At 39.9% G+C, this 19,862-nt stretch overlaps 1 protein-coding gene across 2 annotated transcripts; it reads right to left on the bottom strand.

Annotated features, from left to right (window-relative positions):
* Window positions 1-2,287: 2,287 nt before the first annotated feature.
* Window positions 2,288-19,641, bottom strand: FBXO30 (F-box protein 30). Of its 2 annotated transcripts, none has more exons than XM_055810813.1 (3): window positions 19,445-19,641; window positions 6,048-8,142; window positions 2,288-5,193 (listed from the first exon to the last, which is right to left on the bottom strand). In XM_055810813.1, the coding sequence occupies exons 2-3, from the start codon at window positions 8,124-8,126 to the stop codon at window positions 4,990-4,992; spliced, it is 2,283 nt and encodes a 760-aa protein (XP_055666788.1). In that variant the 5' UTR covers window positions 8,127-8,142; window positions 19,445-19,641; the 3' UTR covers window positions 2,288-4,989. The 2 variants fall into 2 exon arrangements, with proteins under 2 accessions (XP_055666788.1, XP_055666789.1); XM_055810814.1 differs by lacking the exon at window positions 19,445-19,641 and adding an exon at window positions 15,233-15,333.
* Between the last annotated feature and the right edge of the window lie 221 nt (window positions 19,642-19,862).

Here is a 19,862-nt window from a genome sequence, read left to right as displayed (position 1 = left end):
TCATGCCAGGTCGTTGACCATTCATTTGCTAACCAGCCACATAATCAGATTAGGTTTATTCTGCAACCTACCCATTTGCTGGGAAGTTCATGTCAAAATACTAACACAACGCAACTTTCATCTTGCTAGAATTCTCTCCAATTAAATCCCAATAAGCTTGAAGATAGCTCTTTTGTTACATGCTTGAAAACATACCTTAGGGGGGAAAAAAGCAGATCTTAAATGAAAAATGTCTATTACAATCTATTTCTTGTGTTCCATGTTTTTATACTGCAAAATTCTCAGTTCGATACTACATTATGACTCTGTCAAACTGAAAAAATTTTGTAAGGTCATTGCAACTTCCCCTAGTACTTTTCTGCAGTTCATAATACGATTTAAAATAAGTAATGTCTGCACAGTTAAGGATGAAACTAAGCACCAGAACACTAAAATATCCTCAGGGTAGAACTCATTTTTCTGATTGATTCTACAAATTCAGCCTTATGTGAATTCTTACCTCGTGAAATTCTAACTTATTTTGTATACATTTTGCTACTACCTGAGGCTATAAAGTAGCCTGCATACCTACTACTGCATGTGTTACAGAACCCGGTTTGTCAAAATGGCAGAGGTGTGGACTTCTGCTGTCACATCTCATAGAGCATCAAACGATGATTAATAATGTTTTGTCAACTACCAGGCCATTGGCAAACTATACTGAATACTATCAAGTCTTCTTATTTTGCTCCTTGCATTGTCTAACACATTTTTGTTCCCTTTTTCTGGCAAATACAGAAGGAAACCAAGCAGATGAATTCTCTGTGTCTGAAGGACTTAGTTTTTCTATTATTCTTACCAAATATTGCCTCTGACATCACCAGCATGTAGAACCCATGCTGAATACATAACTTGCATTCAGTAGAGGACCGCATTCAATTTAATCAATACTTGATTGAGGAATGCAGGCAGCACTTGGAGACAGTTTATAACTAAAGTGTATTTGAGCTTAAACAGCAGCAGGGCAACTCCCACTATAATGGAAAGACCAATAAATCATCAGTAAAATACAGCTGAAGCATGCACAAATCAGAAGCTGCCAGCACTCTCACACACAGTCCTTCAGAAGACTCTGTATGCTGGGCCTTCATGTCTTTGTTATTTTAAGCCTACTTCTCCATTCAGTTTTCCTCTCCAGTTTGGATTCTTGCTATAATATTCTTCACATGCCCAACAGTCACACAATGAGAATCCCATTCGTCAAACTGACTCTGCTTTATAGGCCATAACTTTCTTACAAACACTATCTGAATGCTCTTTTTACCTCAGTGCTGTAAACAACCACTAGATTTTGCTCATCTGAAGATGAGCAAAGATGCCTGAACAGCCATTCTGACTGAATTTAAATTGGCTTTCTGATATTACAGCATTGAATTCTCCACTGAATGTAAATCTCATTTTAGGAAAGTACATTCCGCAGGTGAGAGCCTATGAAGATAGTTTTAGCAGTAGTATTCTCAGAAAAGGTAAGTCAAACATACAGGCAAATCCTTTAGCATACTTTAAGCATCAAGAAAGTCAAAGTGAGACAAAAAATATTTCTTTACACAGCAGAATACCATCCATTTATGGAGACAGGAAAACAAAATGTGGCCTGTCTAAAAAAATAAAACAGCCACAAGTTTTTAATGACTGAAATTAAACCATGAGCCACACCATGTTACTTGACACAGTTTATATTAATTTATTATGAGATTTCTGTAGTATAGGTACATTTTTATTTGTAAAGACTATTAGCATACTCATAGTAGCAAATGGCAGGGCAAAAGGTCAATTTCAGGGCAGTATTCTATTTTAATAAGGTTTTGGTTTATGTTTTGCCATTCCACAAACAGTCGGAACTAAAACTATTATCTAAAAACCACCCTAAATTTTTGCTCCTGCACTATTTTAAACAACTTTCTACAGAGACCTTTACTCATGAGATGACACACTGAAAACATTCTTCACAAACCGGTAGCATGTGTATCATATTGATCAGATAATCTTTCCATTATCATGATAGAGCAAAGCAATAAAAATGGGTATATAGTCTAAAAAGGAATGACCAATCCTCATGCTGAAGTGAATGTGAATACATATTACTCACTTCCAAACTATGCAATTTTAAATGTTTGTAAATAGATTTCTTTATGTAACTTGCTCTTCTGAGTACTTACTGTACTCGCTATAGACAGACATTGAGCACCAGTTTGAACACCAGCAGGCTGGAGATAAGCTTTAAAAAAAGTACAATCATACTAAAAGAGAAACTCCAAAAGTTTTATTAGGATTTCAACAGACATTGCAAAAAATATTGCATAATGATTGAAAACATAATATTTTAAACAAAGTAGCAATGTGGTATCAAGTAAAAGAAATACTGGAACAGCTGTCTATATATGCTGTAAGGAAAGAAGTACCAGCAAAGGGATATAACATTTTTAAAAATCAAGGGCAAATGTGAACAAGCCACATTTTGATAGACTGACTGTACACCGTAGATGTTTTACAAACTGCATAGCAGTGTAAAAAAAAAAAAATTATCCTAACTATATTGTATTCCTGCATTTGGAGCAGTTTACAAGGCAGAGATTTTGTTTACAACAATGGTATTTTAATAGCTCTGGATTCTCATAAAAAATAAACTAATTTAACAAAAAAGCCTGTATCTACATTTGAAAACAAAAGTGCATGTACTGAGAAATAGTGTTATTTCTTAAGAACCCCACCGAGTACTTAAAAAGTTCATATGAATAGATCAAAAAATGATGATACTTTAAATGTAGATCTGCGCTGTGCTACATGCGAGATTCTACCGACACCAGTTCCTCTAACTGAACACCCTCTTTTCCCAAGCGACCGAAACACATGCCTGCCTACCACACTTACCAGGGTTCTGGGTAGCTACAAAGAATGCCAAGTACCAAACCCACAACACTGCTGACTAAAAAATACCAGTAACCCAAGAGAGATGTTTTAAAGTAGGTTTAGCCATAAACGCAAGCATCAACTTCTTAACGTTCAGGGTCCTTCCAGGCACACAACTACATTTAAACACTGGAGAGCAGCAGCAAGGAGCCATTAGAGCTAGAAGACAAGAACTGATGAAAGTCTGTCTCCTACCTTGTACTGAAAATTTCTAGGTAATGAGCATTTCAATACACTCAGAGAACAGGGGTGGCGGTTTAAAACCCCTACCTAAAACCCAGTTGGTGTAGTCGGATTTGTATATGAATCTAGATTCTCCTTTCCAGATAACTGTGGTAACACCTTAGAACAACCGCAAATACTACTAACTTCTGTAGAGGGTTTAATTCTTTCCTCTCTCCAAACAAAAAAAGAAAGAGAACATGTGGTTTGAAGATTCAGGCAGAACTTCCATTTGAGCTCTTGTAATTACAACTCATGGCACTGAAGAACTAGATTTATTTTTTTTCTGAGCACCTGTAGCACTTGGATAGAAAAAGGCAGCGAATGTTTAGCTGGACTGGACCCAGAATGGAAAATGCACAGATACTGAAGCTGTGCACTGCAGTCAGACTAGCCATAAACAAGTGTCCAGTACAGAAATTAAGAGTAATAAATTTAGCCATTTTTGTAAACATCTCCTCCTTACTAATCTCTTATTTTTTTCCTATAATGGAAATACGTACTGTATTTCTTTGTTCCAAGATCTGGTCTGTTTCTGTTTTAGCTTTGTGGCACAGTTGCTACGTGCAACAGGATAGAGACACCAACATTAATACAAACAAGTTGGAAAGTCGGTTCAAGTTATTACAGTTTTGCTATACCAGGCCATTTTTCATAGCATGGATCCTCTGTTCACAAATGCTTTGTAAGAGCTTTTATTATGGAAGACTGGAAGCAAATTGGAGCTGTTTATTTAACAGATGTGGTTGAACGTACGTTTCTGATATGCCTTATGCAATTAACAAATCATGTCTCATCTTATGAAGATGATACATTTGCTATACATACCAGTAATTTAAAATGCTCCTCAAAAAAGCAGCATTTTATAGACAAATTAACAGAAAATGAGACAATACATCTCACAATACCATAGAACAAGTAAAGCCCTTTCATTAGCTGCATTATAAATCCGTAACTGTCCATCACATACTTTCAATTTCTGACTGCTCAAGCAACTTAACCCTCAGCCAACTGCAGGACAAGGAAAAACATTTTAAACATTTTATATCGATGTCATTGTAGGTGCAAGAGTAAAATCCAGTATTCCATGTTTTCAGTTCCAAAAGTTTTGCTCCCAAAAGTGAAATAACTGTTAATAGTTCAGAAGAAAAATAATCATTGTTGACATGTCAAAAGAAAGTTATACTAAAAATTAAGCTGCTGTAAATCTGAGTTCGCTTAGATCATTCCTAAAAAAATTTTTTTAAAAAAAACCTGATCCTAGATCACCTGTTAACTAGGAAGAGCACTAGAACAATGATTTCATGAGAAAAGATGTGCTTAAAAGCTGCATTTGAGACATCTACTATAAAGTTTTGAATTTTTCCTTATCTTTCAAATATTTGGATTGTAATTTCTTAAAAAAAATAGACCAAATACAGAAAGTATATTTGGTCAGGATTTTCTCTCACTACAATTCAGTGTTTCCTATCTAAACGTGCACACCATTTAGAGGCCATTTTTGAAACATTATCAGTCAACAGCAACATGGGCACCAGTGAATCAGAAAACACACCTTAGGATTTTGTTCTTAAATTATATAAGTTAGATAAAACTACCCTGTCCAGCAAGTTCCGAATTTTTCAAACATTAAGGCAACTTTCATTACTTTCCAGCTAAACAGTATTATAAAAAATAAATGTCACTTCAAACCTTATATACACAGTGACAGAGTAGATTTAGCTAGAAAGTATCTTTAGTACATTAATAAAGTGTCACAATATTACCGAGGTTATATCAGGTGCTTGAGTGTATGTGCAATTGGAGTGGTTGCAATATTTAAAGTACTGGTTTCAAAACAGAGCGCAGTGAACGTCCTTCTTTAGTGAGTTCTCGTGTTACACACATACATGGCAGCGGAACAGCCTCCTCTCTTCTCTCTACAGCATTATAGCTACATTTCTTCAAGTGGTCAGCCATGCTTACGATGTCAGCAAACTTCCACTCATTCACAGTACAGAAGGCTGTACTGAAGCGCCAAACCTAAAAAATAAGTTGCACTTAGGTTCAAAATGTTTTAAGATACCTGAACTCAGAGCAGGAAAATAAATGTTTGTGTTATAATACTTCCAGGCAATGTTTTGCATCTACTATAAACCATACTAAAAATCAACATGACACAAGCATACAATGCTAAATTTTATATAGTCAGTCCCAGGCTGATTCAGATTCCAAGGCAACTCTGAACCCTGGGAAAATATTTTCTGTGTCTACAAAGTAGTTACAATCAGAAGTTAAATAAAGTATTGCATGACCAGTCACGAGAATCCATTTCTGAAACTATCAACTTCAATTCCAAATGATGGCTGAAGATACTCTGCAGTGGAGGGGGAAATGGCGAAAACTGCACTTTGCAAAGGTCACCCAAAGGTTTTAACAATTACTTACTTACTTAAGGCACTGAATATCACGGCAATAGATAGAATCTCAATAGGTTAGCAAAAAATAAAACTGCTGTAAACAGTATAAAGGCAAGAAAAGCAAACTTTGTAGGCAACTTTCCTACTTTCATGGAATATTGATACTAAAGAAAATAACAAAGTAATTATTTAATATTTTAAAATCTCGGGGAAAAAAAAGAGAGGCTAATTTATTTACATCAAGTATAAACTAGACAAACTACTTCAAATTCTACTACTTCAAGTGTGGAGAAGACTGAACCAACCTGCTAGCAATTTTCACTAATTATTATTCTATACAACAATCTGTTTCTTGGTGGGATATTCTATCAAAAAACAGCAATAACAATAGTGATCAGGGAAAATATGAAGGGAAAAAGCAAACACATGACCAATTTAATGCTTTCCCTTTCATCTTCAAAATAGAAAATAACTTACCTTTTCTTTTATCTGCCAAGAAGAACTTCCATCTGGGTACCTTCTCTTCTCCCAGAGCAGGATCACCATCCCACGTGCTTGAAGCAAGCTTCCACACACATCTCTCATTAAACGTGACACTCTTGAAAGCTGACATAAACTAAAGCCATCTAGAAATCTAGCAATGTGCTGCAGAACTTCAAAAGGTAGACTACTCAGATGGTCATTGTGCGGTCCAATTAAGCAGCTTTTTGCTGGTTCTACTAATACTGTGGATATACAAGGCTGAACTCCAAATGACCTTAAGTGGCGATCATGAATAATTTTTGCCCCTTGTGTTGAAGGACAAAACCTTCGTTGGGAATATGTACACCCATAATATGCCAAAGGACACCTCTGCTCCATCCAGCCATTAAGGCCAGCATGAATGTCACCATGCACATTCTTAAAATGCGATGAAAATTCATTCCTCCTAAACAACTGTCCACAAACAAATGTAAACATTGAACGCTGTTTTGTTTGGTATCTAGCCACATATTCCAATACCAAATCCAGTCCAAGGGTTTGGAATGGACTTGGATTTGAGAGCTGTGGGTTGGCATGATCACATGCAGAAGCTGAAGCTATTTCCCCCACCATTGTGTTTGTGGCCAATATAGCAGATGGGAGAGAAAACGTTTGGGTCCCAAAGTCAACGTGATACACATCGACAGTGCGACTTTCTGATATTCCCCTACCTCCAGGAGAGTCTCCTAGGCAAAACAACAGAGCTGCAGTGATAAGATCAATCCCCTGAAGACCCATAGGATCTTCTGTTATCTCCAAATCTGATGTATCAACAGCTTTGTCTTCTTTTGGTGCAGACCAATAGTGGCTAACAAGGAATTTGTATGACCGATGCCGTAAAACTGAAAACGCATCTACATTTCTCAGTCTCTCCTGCTCCACTTGTCTCTCTAACATTTCTTCTTCATTAGCACTACGGGGAAGTAGTACATGATTAACATTGCCATTAACTAAGTGATCATCTGATATTACTTCTTTAAGTTGTGCTGTTACAGGGAAGGAGCTGCAAGGCTGTAATTCTTCATCGTCACGAGATGCAGTACATTCACCATTTGCTACACTGGATGGTTTTGAATTAGACACACCAAGATCTTCATTCTGGTCCAACACCTTTGAACATTCATTTTCTACATGAAAGCCATTACACAAAAGTGAGGAGTTACTGAGGTTTAGATTTAAGTCATGTTTTTGCGTTACATCATAACAAATATCACTAGAACCATTTTGCTCCATTTGTGAATTTTGACTCAGACTATCAAAGTTAATTCCCCCAACTGCTCCTATGTTATCTTCATCTGGATATCCATGGTCAGACTTTTTATCCTGAATAATGCCATTACAAGCTTGTTCTTTAATCTCAGTATCTTCTTTCATTTCATGTGGCGAAATGCAGAGGCTTGAATTTAACATATTAATGTCCCTTGTAGCAGTGTTCAGGATATCCAGAGCAGCAGCTAAACTCCTTGTTGTTTCTACAGTAGCTTGATAAAGTGCACCATACGACTCTTCATCTACAGGCATCAAACCATTTGAATGCACTGTATCTGGGGCACTTGATTTGACAGAGGTTTGCTCTCTGGATTCTGGTATTTGATCACCTGCTTTTGACATCATAGTTGCTACTTTAAGTGATTCTAGTAACATGCGCTGGTCTTGAAGGGCTAAAGCCATGTCTAGCTGCTCCACTTCATCAACATCTTTACTCAGATTTTCGTAAGATTTTCGGTCTGCGTAACTGACTGGCCATCTATTCCATTCCATGGTACAACATACCACACTGGCAGGGCAAACTTCTAGATGATCAGCAATTTTATTTCGGGCTACTATGAAGGGACACCCAAAGCCACTGTTCAAACAAGGCACTCTTTCAAGTGGACATAACATGCGATGTTCCTCAGCTTTACATGAGTGAAAAACTGCTCCACAAACCAACGGGCAGCCAATCAAGTCACAAGAAATGCCAGGCTCTGGTCTGGTCATACAACGACGGCTGACACAGTTCACACAGTGTAAATGTTGCTGATGTTCCTCCATGACTGTAAATCCAGTTCTGAGTGAAGAGAAAGGAGAGAAAAGCATAGAATATTAACTCCATGTTGTTAATATTTACTATTATTTGCAGTTTTGCATCTTCTACATATACAGAGCAATATAGGTCAACACCATCTGAACTGATCAGTAGCCATTTTAAGAGAAAACGTGACATTTTATCTCAAAGAAATGGTGTTTAAAAGTTGCCCTGAAAATTAAGGATACACATTTGTATCAGAGTTCAAGACACACAACCTATGAAATTATTCACCCGGTATAATATATGCAGCTTAGGTAAAAACATTGTATAATCCTTCCCTCTGAAATAGTTCTTTTCCCCTGCCCATTGCGAATAGATGATTCAATGAAAAACAAAGCATGATTGTTGACTGTGGCTTACTACCTGAAATCATAAACCATACAACTCTACACAGTAGGGAGACAAAATAAAAGAATCCAGGTTCATCCTCATCTCCAGTTCTCTAAATTAAAGTCAGGCAACCTATTCCCTGGGCTGATTGCTACCACCTAAGCTTCTGACACTCTATTCATGCAGGTCTGTTTAAGGCAATCTGCAGCCCTCAGCATGTAGCTCCATCCCCTGTCATGTCCCATTCTCCCCCACTCCATGCTTCCGACAGACAGCAGTCCTTTACAACAGCTCTTACTCTTCTTTTTTTCTTCATCTATAGCCTATAGCTCCTCTCTTGTTTTTATAGTAGCTGCTGCACAAGGGTAGCAATTATACTACACATTAAGTAAGTCCTTTTATTTCATTGAAAACTTTTACATAAAACTGTACTACCCCACATGGTCTTATCTATACGTCAAGTTCAACACACAAAAGGTAAATTTTAGTGCATCCTATGACCACCCTGATTACAATATTCAAAGTATAAGTTCAAAGTATAAGGGTATCACAATAATTTTCCATAACAAGGTCAAAGAGCAATAAAGTTTGAAATAAAATTAATTGCATAATCTATTGTAACACATTGACACAAAACATTCAACCCTTGTTGCAGGGTGGGGGGGGGGTTTGCGGGAAGGGGCAGGGAAAGAAAGCAAACTTTGCATCTTTGTACTGTACTTTGAGAAGCTCTAAAATCCCTCACTAGCTGGAGCGCAGCCCCATGCATGTGACCAAGCTCTCCCCTAAGCTCTAACAAACTCCCTCTCAGAAGTGATACCACCAGGGATTACAGTTAAGAGATACCAGAGAATGACTTGTAGAGAGCCAAATTTCAAAATACTGTGTCAAAAATACATTTCTCAGTTCCATCTTTTCCTTACTGCTCACCCTCCAGCAATTCTTTTGAAAAATAAAACGCTTACAGAATTTCTGATTAATAGAAATGGTTCTTTATCTAGCCAACAAGTGCACTCGTACATTGTCTTCAGACTAAACACTGCAGTTTTAATGCATTAAAACTTCTTAAATTAAAATTACTCTAAACTGTAAAAATAATACTGCTGAATATTATTCCTTTTGTTCAAACTGAAGGTAAGAGGAAACAAAGCTGCCTTTTGGACAATCCACTTCAAATAATTTAAAGCATTTAAATAGAAACCTATGTGACACTTCACTCACTTGTATTCTTTTAATGCTTTGAAATTCATGCCAACTTTAAGTAGCAATCAGTCCGCATCCCCTCATCCGTCGTAACTTGGATAACTCAAATATTTCAGCCACCCACTCTCCTGAACACTTCTAACAAAGAAGCATATGTGCTACACTTAGCAGGCAAAACACAGCTGAATTTTCCCCACCGTACCTTAGTATTTATATACTGAATAACAAGTAAGTTTTGAATTAATTATCAAGTGCATCAGTCACTGAACTCAGGGACTGACTGACTCGCTAAACATTTTAGCAACCCTTTCCAGCACACAACCTGCTTTCAACTTGCATATTATGTCAGATAGCATCTACTGCAAAGAGCTTAAATATGTTCAGTAAAGAATGAAAAAAAAAATTATTTGACTTCTCTGAGATATTCTTAGTTCTTTCAGCAAAACCTTCTCTAAGTAATTCCTGCCAAATACAGCAGCCTACCTATTGCTAGACAAAAGAAAATTTCAATGTCTTGCGGCAATACTGAAATCAAACTTTAGTTTTCAAGTCAACAGGTGAGCAGAGATCAAAAGGAAACTCTCAGGTTATTTATCTATTTTGAAGCACTTAACACAAAATGGAAATAGCCCTGAAAAATACAATTGGTAGTTTATAATGCAAGAGCCCTCATAGAGCCCAGCCCGTGCTTCATGTATCTAAACACAGTCCTGCTCCCGTAAAATAAACAATCTGGTAGCAGTAAGGCTTAATTTAATCAATTACCCACAGTTACACATTAAAATAAATAATAAATAATTAAGGAAAAAAATTGTTTACCTACTTTGCAAGAAGCTATGCACCCTGCTCACTTTAAGATGGCCAGAAGCGAGCAACTTCTAGTGCAGAAGGCAGGTGCGTTAGCCAGTGCCCGCTGCTGTGCCTGCACCATTCTACTGCTCTAGGACAAGGTGGCCCACATGCAGACAGCTCAGAACACAGTCAAACCGAGCTCAAGTTTGCCTGCACCATTTGTGTAGACATACCCTAAATTAGTCAACCATCATTAAATACTATCTTTAGATAGCCTACATGAGCTTACACAGAAGAACATTCTATTAAGACAGTAAAATATCCTCATCCCTAGCACACTATCTTGGTCACAAGTCAGGTTGTGAAACCCAAGGTGCATGATGATACTGGCTTTTCTCAGGCTTCTGGACTCCTTTCACACACAACTAATATTCATCAAAACAATGATTCCATACAAGCAAATGAAATTTTGAAGTGTGTAAGGAGGAGACAAGACATGGTGAAAACACCAAATATCACTAACTCACAGCATATGCATGCCAGCGAAGACTCTAAAACACCACATTTTACCAAAGGTAGATGCTAGTTTAGTTCTATAACAGATGCTTGCAATCATTTTTATACAGAAGCAGTTACGCACACAATCAAATAAATAGCTGAAGTAACCTATTCTCTCAGTTCCTATAAATAACAAGTCTATTGGTCGCTAAGAAGTTTGATATTAGTTCCCATTTCTCTTAAAATTCAAATCCTTTTGCACCTTAACTAAATATATAGTTTAAAATCTCTTTGGACATCAGTAGACCATCAGCAGGACATTCACTAAAATTCCGTGTCCTGCTTACAAGCCTTAACTTCACAGCACCTGCTGCAGAATTTCAATTTAGTCAAAATGTCACATTTAATTTATAGGTTACTACAAAGTCTTTTTATTTATATTAAAGGTCCTTTTCTATATTTTTAATTTTAATACCTGGACTTCAAACTCAACAGCTGTTTGGGGCAGTCATGAGTTCCTGGACTGCTTAAACTAGTTAAGGCTTTTGATACAATTCAATTATCAAATTGCAAATTAAGTTCAAAGGCAAAAAACAAAATGACCCTACCAAACTGGTGAAATAAATGGGTAAGACCTCAAGAATTAGCGCATTCATTAATCAACAAATGGTCATGACTCACGCTATTTTGTAAGCTAACATTGTGAACCACGGAACTTGGCACCTCTTTGATTCATTAAGAGGATCCACATATGAATCATTTTCCTTTAAAGAACTAAAATTAATATATCGCTAGTACTACACTAAGAACAAGAACCACCCTCTTCCCAAACACTGCCTTGTAAAGGAAAAAACTGTTGGGTAAAGGGGAGAGAAAGAAAACTCTTGCTGGAAGTAACAAAGTGCTTTAATTTCCTCTGATACAGAAAATTGAAAGGGTTAGCAAAGTGTCATTGCTGACCTGAAGAAAAATACCTGTCATTAAAACACATAACAACACTATTCACAGTCTTTATGTCCCACTGTGTTCCTTGCCATAATTTTGTGAGAAGACAGTGTCAGATCAATGGCCAGAGCAAGAACAAACAGCTGTCCTTTTCTGACAGTGTAGTGTCAGCAGCTAGCTTCAGTTCATATGAGATGCTGAAGTACACACACTTGACTGTTACTAGCAGAGAAACCTAAAAATACATCCCGTTCCACTGAGGTGACCACTGCTCTCAGAATTTGTGCAATCACTTGATGTTATTGTACATACTATACAGTCAGCTGACCAAATCAGCCAGAACATGCTTTGAAAATCTGTCATAATTAAAAGGATTAAGATTCCAGCTGCTACAGCCACATGCTTTTAAGTTGCTGTTGTAACACAAACATTAAAATAGCATAATAAGGGTTTCAGTCACCACCATACTTCAGCCGCATGTGAGAGCTCCCACTTCCTTCTACACCACAAAGTATAAGCAGCTGTACTTAGTATTATCAAGCTCAAAGTCTACTTACTTACTCTCCCCTATATGAGTTCTTTGGCGCCCATATGATAGGAAAACAGCAACTATTACTGCTGTTGGAACACTTACTACTCAGCCACTTTCTATTCACCAAACCTATAAAGCTCAACTATCTTTGAGACTCTTCCTTCTATCAAATTTGACTAAATAGGCCAACGGGTTCTTAAATTACTGGTTCAAGGAAGTAGAAGAATAGAGACATACAAGCAGTACTACAGGTTTAAACTCCCAGGAGCATCCAAATTCACCCACAGGCAGCCAAATATATGCAAACCATTCTAAAAAAATCCCTTTTGCTTTGCAGATTGTGGAAGAGGCTGCCATATTTCTGAATCTTCCATTTTTACCCAGGTCCCTGGCTAAAAGAATGGCTAACGACTCTGGTAAGATGCAGAAACTTTCAGTGAGGAAATGACCAAGTTAGAGAAAGGTTTAAGTGATAGCTGGCTAAAAAAAAAAAAAAAAAAAAAAAAAAAAGGTAATGAAAAATAGAACAAGAGGCAGAGAGCAGTATAAAAATTAAAAAAAAAAAAACCAAAACAAAAACCAACCACAAAAAAAAAAGGGGGGGGGGGAGAAAAAAGAGCTTTAGAATATTCTGCCAAAATAGAATTGGCAGCACTATAGATATTTATTTAACAAGCTATTTTATTTTTCTATATCCCACCATGCATGGCAGAATAATTTTCATTCGCCTTGACTAACAGGACTATCAAATGCTTTAAACAAGCTTTGCTGTCTTCTAGAAGGTAAGCTTTTCTTTACTTGCCATACCTATCCTGTGCAAAAAGTGTAGCAGTTTTTGTACCCAAAACTCAACACCTCAGTCTATTATTACAATAGCATGGCCACTTCAACTTTCTGTGTTATGCTCCCTTTTTGGGTTTGGGGGTGGTAGAGTTTGGGTTGGTTGGTTTGAAGTCTTTTTTAATTCATCAGTTTTCAAATAACCAATGAAAAACATGAACTGGAGGTTCAGCAAGGTGTCTCTAGCACCATTTCAACTGACGAATGGCAAGTGCCACCACTAGTTGCCATCCCTGCTTGAGGATGCTCTAACTCTACTCCTCAGGACTCCACAAAGTCTAAAGTTAAACAGTCCCATCCTGAGGCTCCTCCAAAGCCAGTACAGCCATTGTCCTCATATTAGGGAGCTGGGTACCTCAAATCCTGCTTAAATGTCTCTCCACAGCACTGGGAAGGCAGGAAACGGGGGCATACAAAAAAGTTAATCTAATGCTATACTAATTTCTAACGACTCTTTAAAATGGTAAATTCAAAAGAAAACAACATTACAAACTGCTAGTTATTAACATGAAATGGCATGACTAAGAGCTGACAAATGTAAAGGTATATGCTCCAGTTGCACAAGTAATAAGGTAGTACATGTGGCCATATTTTAGCATCTTATATACCAGGCAATTTTTCCTTTTGTATACATTTTTTCTGACTTGAAAGAGAAGCTACTAAATAGAACTTTGTGAAGCCTTGTATCTCTTCAAACTAGTTTACATCAGACATACTTTTAGGAAGCAGAATCCTTTTGGATGCCACACTTAAAATCTCAAACTTATGGGTCACAAATTACCATCTCCCACCCGCGAGTTCATCAGGACAAGCCTGGATTCTGTTACAACTGGGCAGAACAGGGAAGTTAAAGCTAGATTCAAAACATTTGGATAGACAAGTTTTCACTGCGTTCTCAAACAAAATTCATCCACAACAAAGAAGAGAGCATCTTCCCTGCCTGGTAGTGACTGCACATATTTGACACACTAGGATGAGTCTATTTTTTTTTTTGTTGTTGTTGTTAATCACTGCACACATGAGAAGGAGTTTAAATTACTAAAGCCCAAACTATTATACAAGTAGGATGCTACTTCTACCATTATCATCATTGTCCATACAATTTATATGAATTACACAAAAGAGGGAGAAAAAGGTCAGGCTCAAAACATGGCCTCTTCCTGCAAGAAAAAAACTTTAGGGGTTTCCATACTTCTGGAAAGATTCTAGTTTTATCAGTGATCTGCCTTTGAAGAAGTATGTACTAACTGCTTTTTGAAGCATAAATTAAAGTTATCCATCTACCTCAAAAACAAACCAGACCAAAACAAAAAGAACCTTCTAACTACAGCAAAAATAGTGAGCATTAGAATTCTAAGGAAGCGCAACTTTTTATTGTCAACCTTAAAAAGAAAAGCTTTTCCATGTCTACCCCTGCCTCAAGCATCTTATTACAGGAGCTGACCTGTACTTTGCATTCTTTTGAATAACACTTTAGGAGTTCCCCTCTCCCTAGTGGCAAACCACCTTCCTCCCATTCAGACAATTCAGTGAAGTATTTCCTCCCAAATCACTGTGGCCCAAAAAAACCAGAAATCAAGGGGAAAATGACCCAAAGCAAAACACTGCTTTGACTGAAGTGGACCCTCCACTGATGCCCCATGCATCTGGCTTTGTCCCATTTTAGAATAGAAGCCCTGATGGAATGATAGAACACCTTCTTCTATCACTATTAAACACTGGGAGTGTTAAAAATCAAAACCAAAACTACTAGGTTTTTCCTTAGAGTACTTTTGTGACAGATCTGCCATGCATTTTTTTCTCCTTGACACATTTCCCCAAAGAAGAAACCCAAAGGCCTTAACTTGCCCCTGGCCACACGCTGACACAGGACAACCACACTAGGAACACCTACACTTGCTGCATGGCTCAGGCACAAAAGCACTCTACCTGTTGAGATGGTGACAGGGCAGAATCAGCTAGAGAGCCAGTAGATTTCATGTGTAAAGCACTTCTGAACTTGAACTCAGTGTGACTTCTCGATTCCTGCAGACTCTGCAAGAACTGAGATCAGAAGGAAGGTTTCATTTCAGGTGTACATATTGCTTTCTATATGTACAATACTCTGAAAAGGTCATGTGCTTACACTATCTGGAGATACAAATTTTGAAATATTTTGCAGGTTTTATGGAAAAATAAACAAGCTTTTACAAACTTAGCAAGTGCAACCTACGTTTTGTCATTTTAGCTTATTGCTAGCTGTTAAGTCACGCTAGATGGTTACCTGTTTATATTTAAGGCTAGAAGATATTATTAAAAGTTATTATTCTGACCTACTTCACTCAATTCTTTGGTTTGGCCCAGCAGGAGCCACTTAAGGAAAAAAAAACCCCAAACCTGAATTAAAGATTGCAACAGCTGGAGAACTAAAAAAAAAAAATAATTTAGTTTGCTTCTTTTATAAATGCATTTTAGTCTAGTTAGAATTTGTCCAGCGTCAGTCTTCAGACATGCGAACTTATTAAGCAGTTGCTTAATATTAAAAAGCTCTTTACTATTACAAGCTGCTTCTTCCATGTGTTCATGGAACATTAATAAATAATTCTTATTACATATTTTAATTTGTACATGTTGCCACAGAATTCCTGACCTCTATATATACAGAGATCAGGCCAAACATCTTGTTAATATACTGTTTCAGGTCTTAACCAGTTCCCATAGCAAAGTAAGAAAACAAACTTTAAAGTAAATGGAACACAAACACAACTTCTCTCCAAGATACTCTGTATATATAAGGTTACTTTTCCTATTAAAAATACACCCTTGTTAGTAGACAATGGCCTGACCACCATACAGTAAAAACAGACAGCAGACATAAAAAACCTGACCCATGGAAATAGTAAAAAATACCCAGTTTTAAAAAAAACTTTTCTAAACAAAAACTCAGTTATCTCAAACAGTTGATGACAGGTAGCTGGGAATATCTCTCATAATGAACATGTTATACCAGCTCTTTCAATATGCTTTTAACTGGAATGAAGAACTAGAAAACACAAAGATCTGCACTACAAGTTTGTGCACGGGTTTAGGATGTACAATGAGTCATCAACTTCTGATCTCTAGTATCATTTAAGCTGCCTTTTCCAAATGTCAGTGGGCTTGATGCTATTCTTTTTTCCCCCAAAGACCCCAGCTGAACATTCCCATCCAAACACATTCCACAGCCGATGACAAGTGACTTGGCCAAAACAAGGTTTTGTAAGAGCATTACAGCTATGTCAATAAAGGACACTCTTAAAAAGATCCTATTTGAAATGAATCTGTCACTCCAACAAATTTCTCTGTCACATAGGACTTTTGAAAAACTACATTTCTACTAGAGATGCTTCTAAATAAAGAAATACAAAGCTTAAACTTCAACAAACACCAACCACCTTCCGGCACCTATGTAACCAAGTCTGAACCACATGCCACTACCCAATGATCAGCCTGAAATCACTACCTTAAGTTTTATATGAAGAGCTGTAACTATGCCAATCAGAATTTTACCTCACCATGCCTCTCTTTCTCATGCCTTAAGTTTACACCTCTCAGTTGCTGGCTCAGAGGCCAACAACTACTCAATTAGATGTTCCACAGACAGTAAGGGCCTGCAGGGTATTGTAGATTCAAGTAGCATTAACAGATTAGAAGAAAATTAAAGTAAGACATGGTGTCACTTCAGAAACTATTAAAAACAGTAGCTTGCAAAGTAAATCAGAATCTAGAGGTCCCCTGCCATTTTAACTTGCCTGGTTTAGACCAGCTTGTATTATAAGATTTTTTCAGTTTCCTTCATTCAGTGTTGAGACTAGACACTGCCCAAACACTTCCAACAGCTTAGGTAGGATTTCTCTGTAACTCTCAGAAATGTAACTACCCATTTATTTGTGGTCTGTTCAGGAATACTTTCTCTTTATACAATCTAACCATCTCACCAACAAATACTCATGTAACCTTTATTCTTATTGTGCAGGTAAGGAAACTGAAAGAGAACTGTCATCAGTATAACGATCACTAGATAGATGATTCCCTACTCCCATCTCTATACCACTGGATCTCATTGCCAGAGGCAAACAGCATTTTCCTCATTTGAAACAAAACTCACCAAAGAAACAGGCCTATCAATATGAAGGTTTTATTATTTTTAGTTCAACTGGGCTGAATACAAAACAAAGGTTTGTTAGGAAGCTGCAATCCACAGCAGCTGCAGGACCTCCACTTGAAGGCTAATAGAAATATGCTTTCTTTCTCACAAAGGTACTACAAGACACTCCTTATGACCTATGTCAAAAACTCAGCTGTCCAAAACATGCAGAAATCTTGCCCAGAAAGTTTCCAAGCAGGTATCGCTAGTTAAACTCTGCACTTGTTTTGCCCACGAGACTTCTAACAACAAAGTTGGAGGCAAGTGAAATATAATCCAAGTTTAAGAAGTTAATTGAGTAGAAGAAGAATTTAGTGTAAAAGAAAGAACATTCAAGAAGTAAAGTAAAACCACTGCTTTTGCGTAACCTTTGCCCATTCTGCTGGGATTCTCCTGTTCTCTAACACCCTCTAACTTTGGAAAACAACAACACAGAGACCCCAGAAAAAGTCTCAGCTTGCAATACAACCCCAATTCACCCTTTGAATCTATTTCTTCTCTGGATGAAACTTGACCACTATGAGGAAATTATGAACAGGTATTCACCTCCTATAGAGTGGAAAACAGATAAAAGTTGCCAAGTGTATTTTTCAGTCTTCCAGGTATTTAACTTGCTTACCAACAAAAGTTCTTTTAATAATAGTTTTGTACTTTTGGGAGAGGGGTACATCATAAATAAGTGTAATTAACATCCTCATCAGCAGGGATGCATGAACCTTAACCCTCCAGATCACAGCACAAGTCAAGGTGTATGACATTAACATGCAGCAGAAGGCAGCAGCTATCAGGGAAAGAATTTAACCATCAAGTGCTACACACCAATTCTAGAGAAAGCAGAGGAAGCTCTCTTGCCTGAGGTGCTAGCACAAGCAAGGTGATGATGATCTTGCTACAGCAGCACAGGCCGTATTGGATTAGTATGTTAACACACACTTATTCTGGCATATTAACGACATAATCAGCAAAAGGAAAACGAGGATTATGAAAAGCTTCTCAGCAAAATCCGAATAGAACTTTACAGGACAAAGGAAAGCCACCTCTCCAGCCCAAGGGTTTTTTTCCCTGGAGAACTCAGACCTGCTGCAAACAACAGCGATGCTAGAACTTCTGGAAGTGAGGCCGCACGACTGTTTCAGCAAGTGTGCTGTTCAACAAGCTGCTGTCACCTCCCTGCACACTTCCGACGGCCAACCTGCGGGGTTACAGGAGTACAGCCACACAACTTTCTTTACCTTCATAAAGGAGGCAAGGAAGGGCTCCCACGCACATCAATAATAGCCATCAAGAAGATGGGAGAAGCGACAAACCACCGCCCCTTGCATGATGTGAGCACAGCTACCGGCAACACCTGGGCAGGGGGGCTTAGCGCAGGCTCTCAGCAATACCTCCGGACGACTTGCTCGCTCTCCCTCTCCTTCCATGCAGACCGGAGATGCCCCGGCTGCGCCAGGCCGGCCGCGGCCCTGCCCGCTCCCCCGTGCCACCGCGGCGCGCCGGGCAGCGCTGCCAGCCCCGCGGGGTAAGAGGAAGCGGCAGCGCTGGCTCCGCCGCCGCCCGCTCCCGGCGACCGCGGCTCGCCGAGCGGCCTGCGGCGGGGGGGTACGGCCGCCCCCCACGGCACGTTACCGCCGGCTCACACGCAGGACTTCGGGCCCCGCGGGAGCCGGGCAGGGAGGAGGGGACGCCGGCGAAGCACGCACGCCGACCCCCCCCGCGGTCCCCTCCGGGGGCTGCGGACAGCGCCGACCCCGCCTCCCGGCCGGGACCCGTCAGAGTCGGCGGGGAGCCGCGACCGAGCCGCCGCTGGGCCCCGGCCGCCCTCGCCCCGCAGCGACCCCGGCGCTCGCCCCCGCCGGGCCGCCATTTGTTTACCACCCGGCTGCCAGGCAGCCGCCGGCGGCCAGGAGCGGAGACGCAGCCCCGCCGGGGACGCCAGGCCCGGCCCGCCCCGCCGGTCGCGGACAGCTGTGGCTCACCCGTCCCCGTCGCTAGGCAGGCAGGAGGGCGCGGGAGACTGCGCGGCGCCTCGCCCCTGCTCCCGCCGCCGCGGCGCTCGCTTCGCCTCCCCCGGCCTGGCCTGGCCTGGCCTCGCCGCCCGCCGGGCTCCCGCGCGGCCCCGCTGCCGGCCGCGCCCCCAACGGCCGCGCGGACGGGCGGGCGCGCGCGCCAGGGCAACCGAGCGCGCGGGGCGGGGCTGGGCGGGGCGGCGGGCACGGGCCTCCCTCGCGCGGCCCAGGGGGCGGAGCAACGGGCGGAGGGCGCGCGCGGCGCCGGCGCGGCCAGGTTACCTCAGCGGCTGCGCGGCCGCCCGGGCGGGTGCCCGGATGTCCCCGTGTGCCCGTCCCCCCGGCAGGTCCGCGCTGGCGGTGGCGGGTAGGCGGCCCGGGTCCGTGT

Source organism: Falco peregrinus, chromosome 7 (assembly GCF_023634155.1).
Source record: "Falco peregrinus isolate bFalPer1 chromosome 7, bFalPer1.pri, whole genome shotgun sequence".
NCBI lineage: Eukaryota > Metazoa > Chordata > Aves > Falconiformes > Falconidae > Falco > Falco peregrinus.
This window is presented reverse-complemented; position numbering and strand designations above follow the sequence as displayed.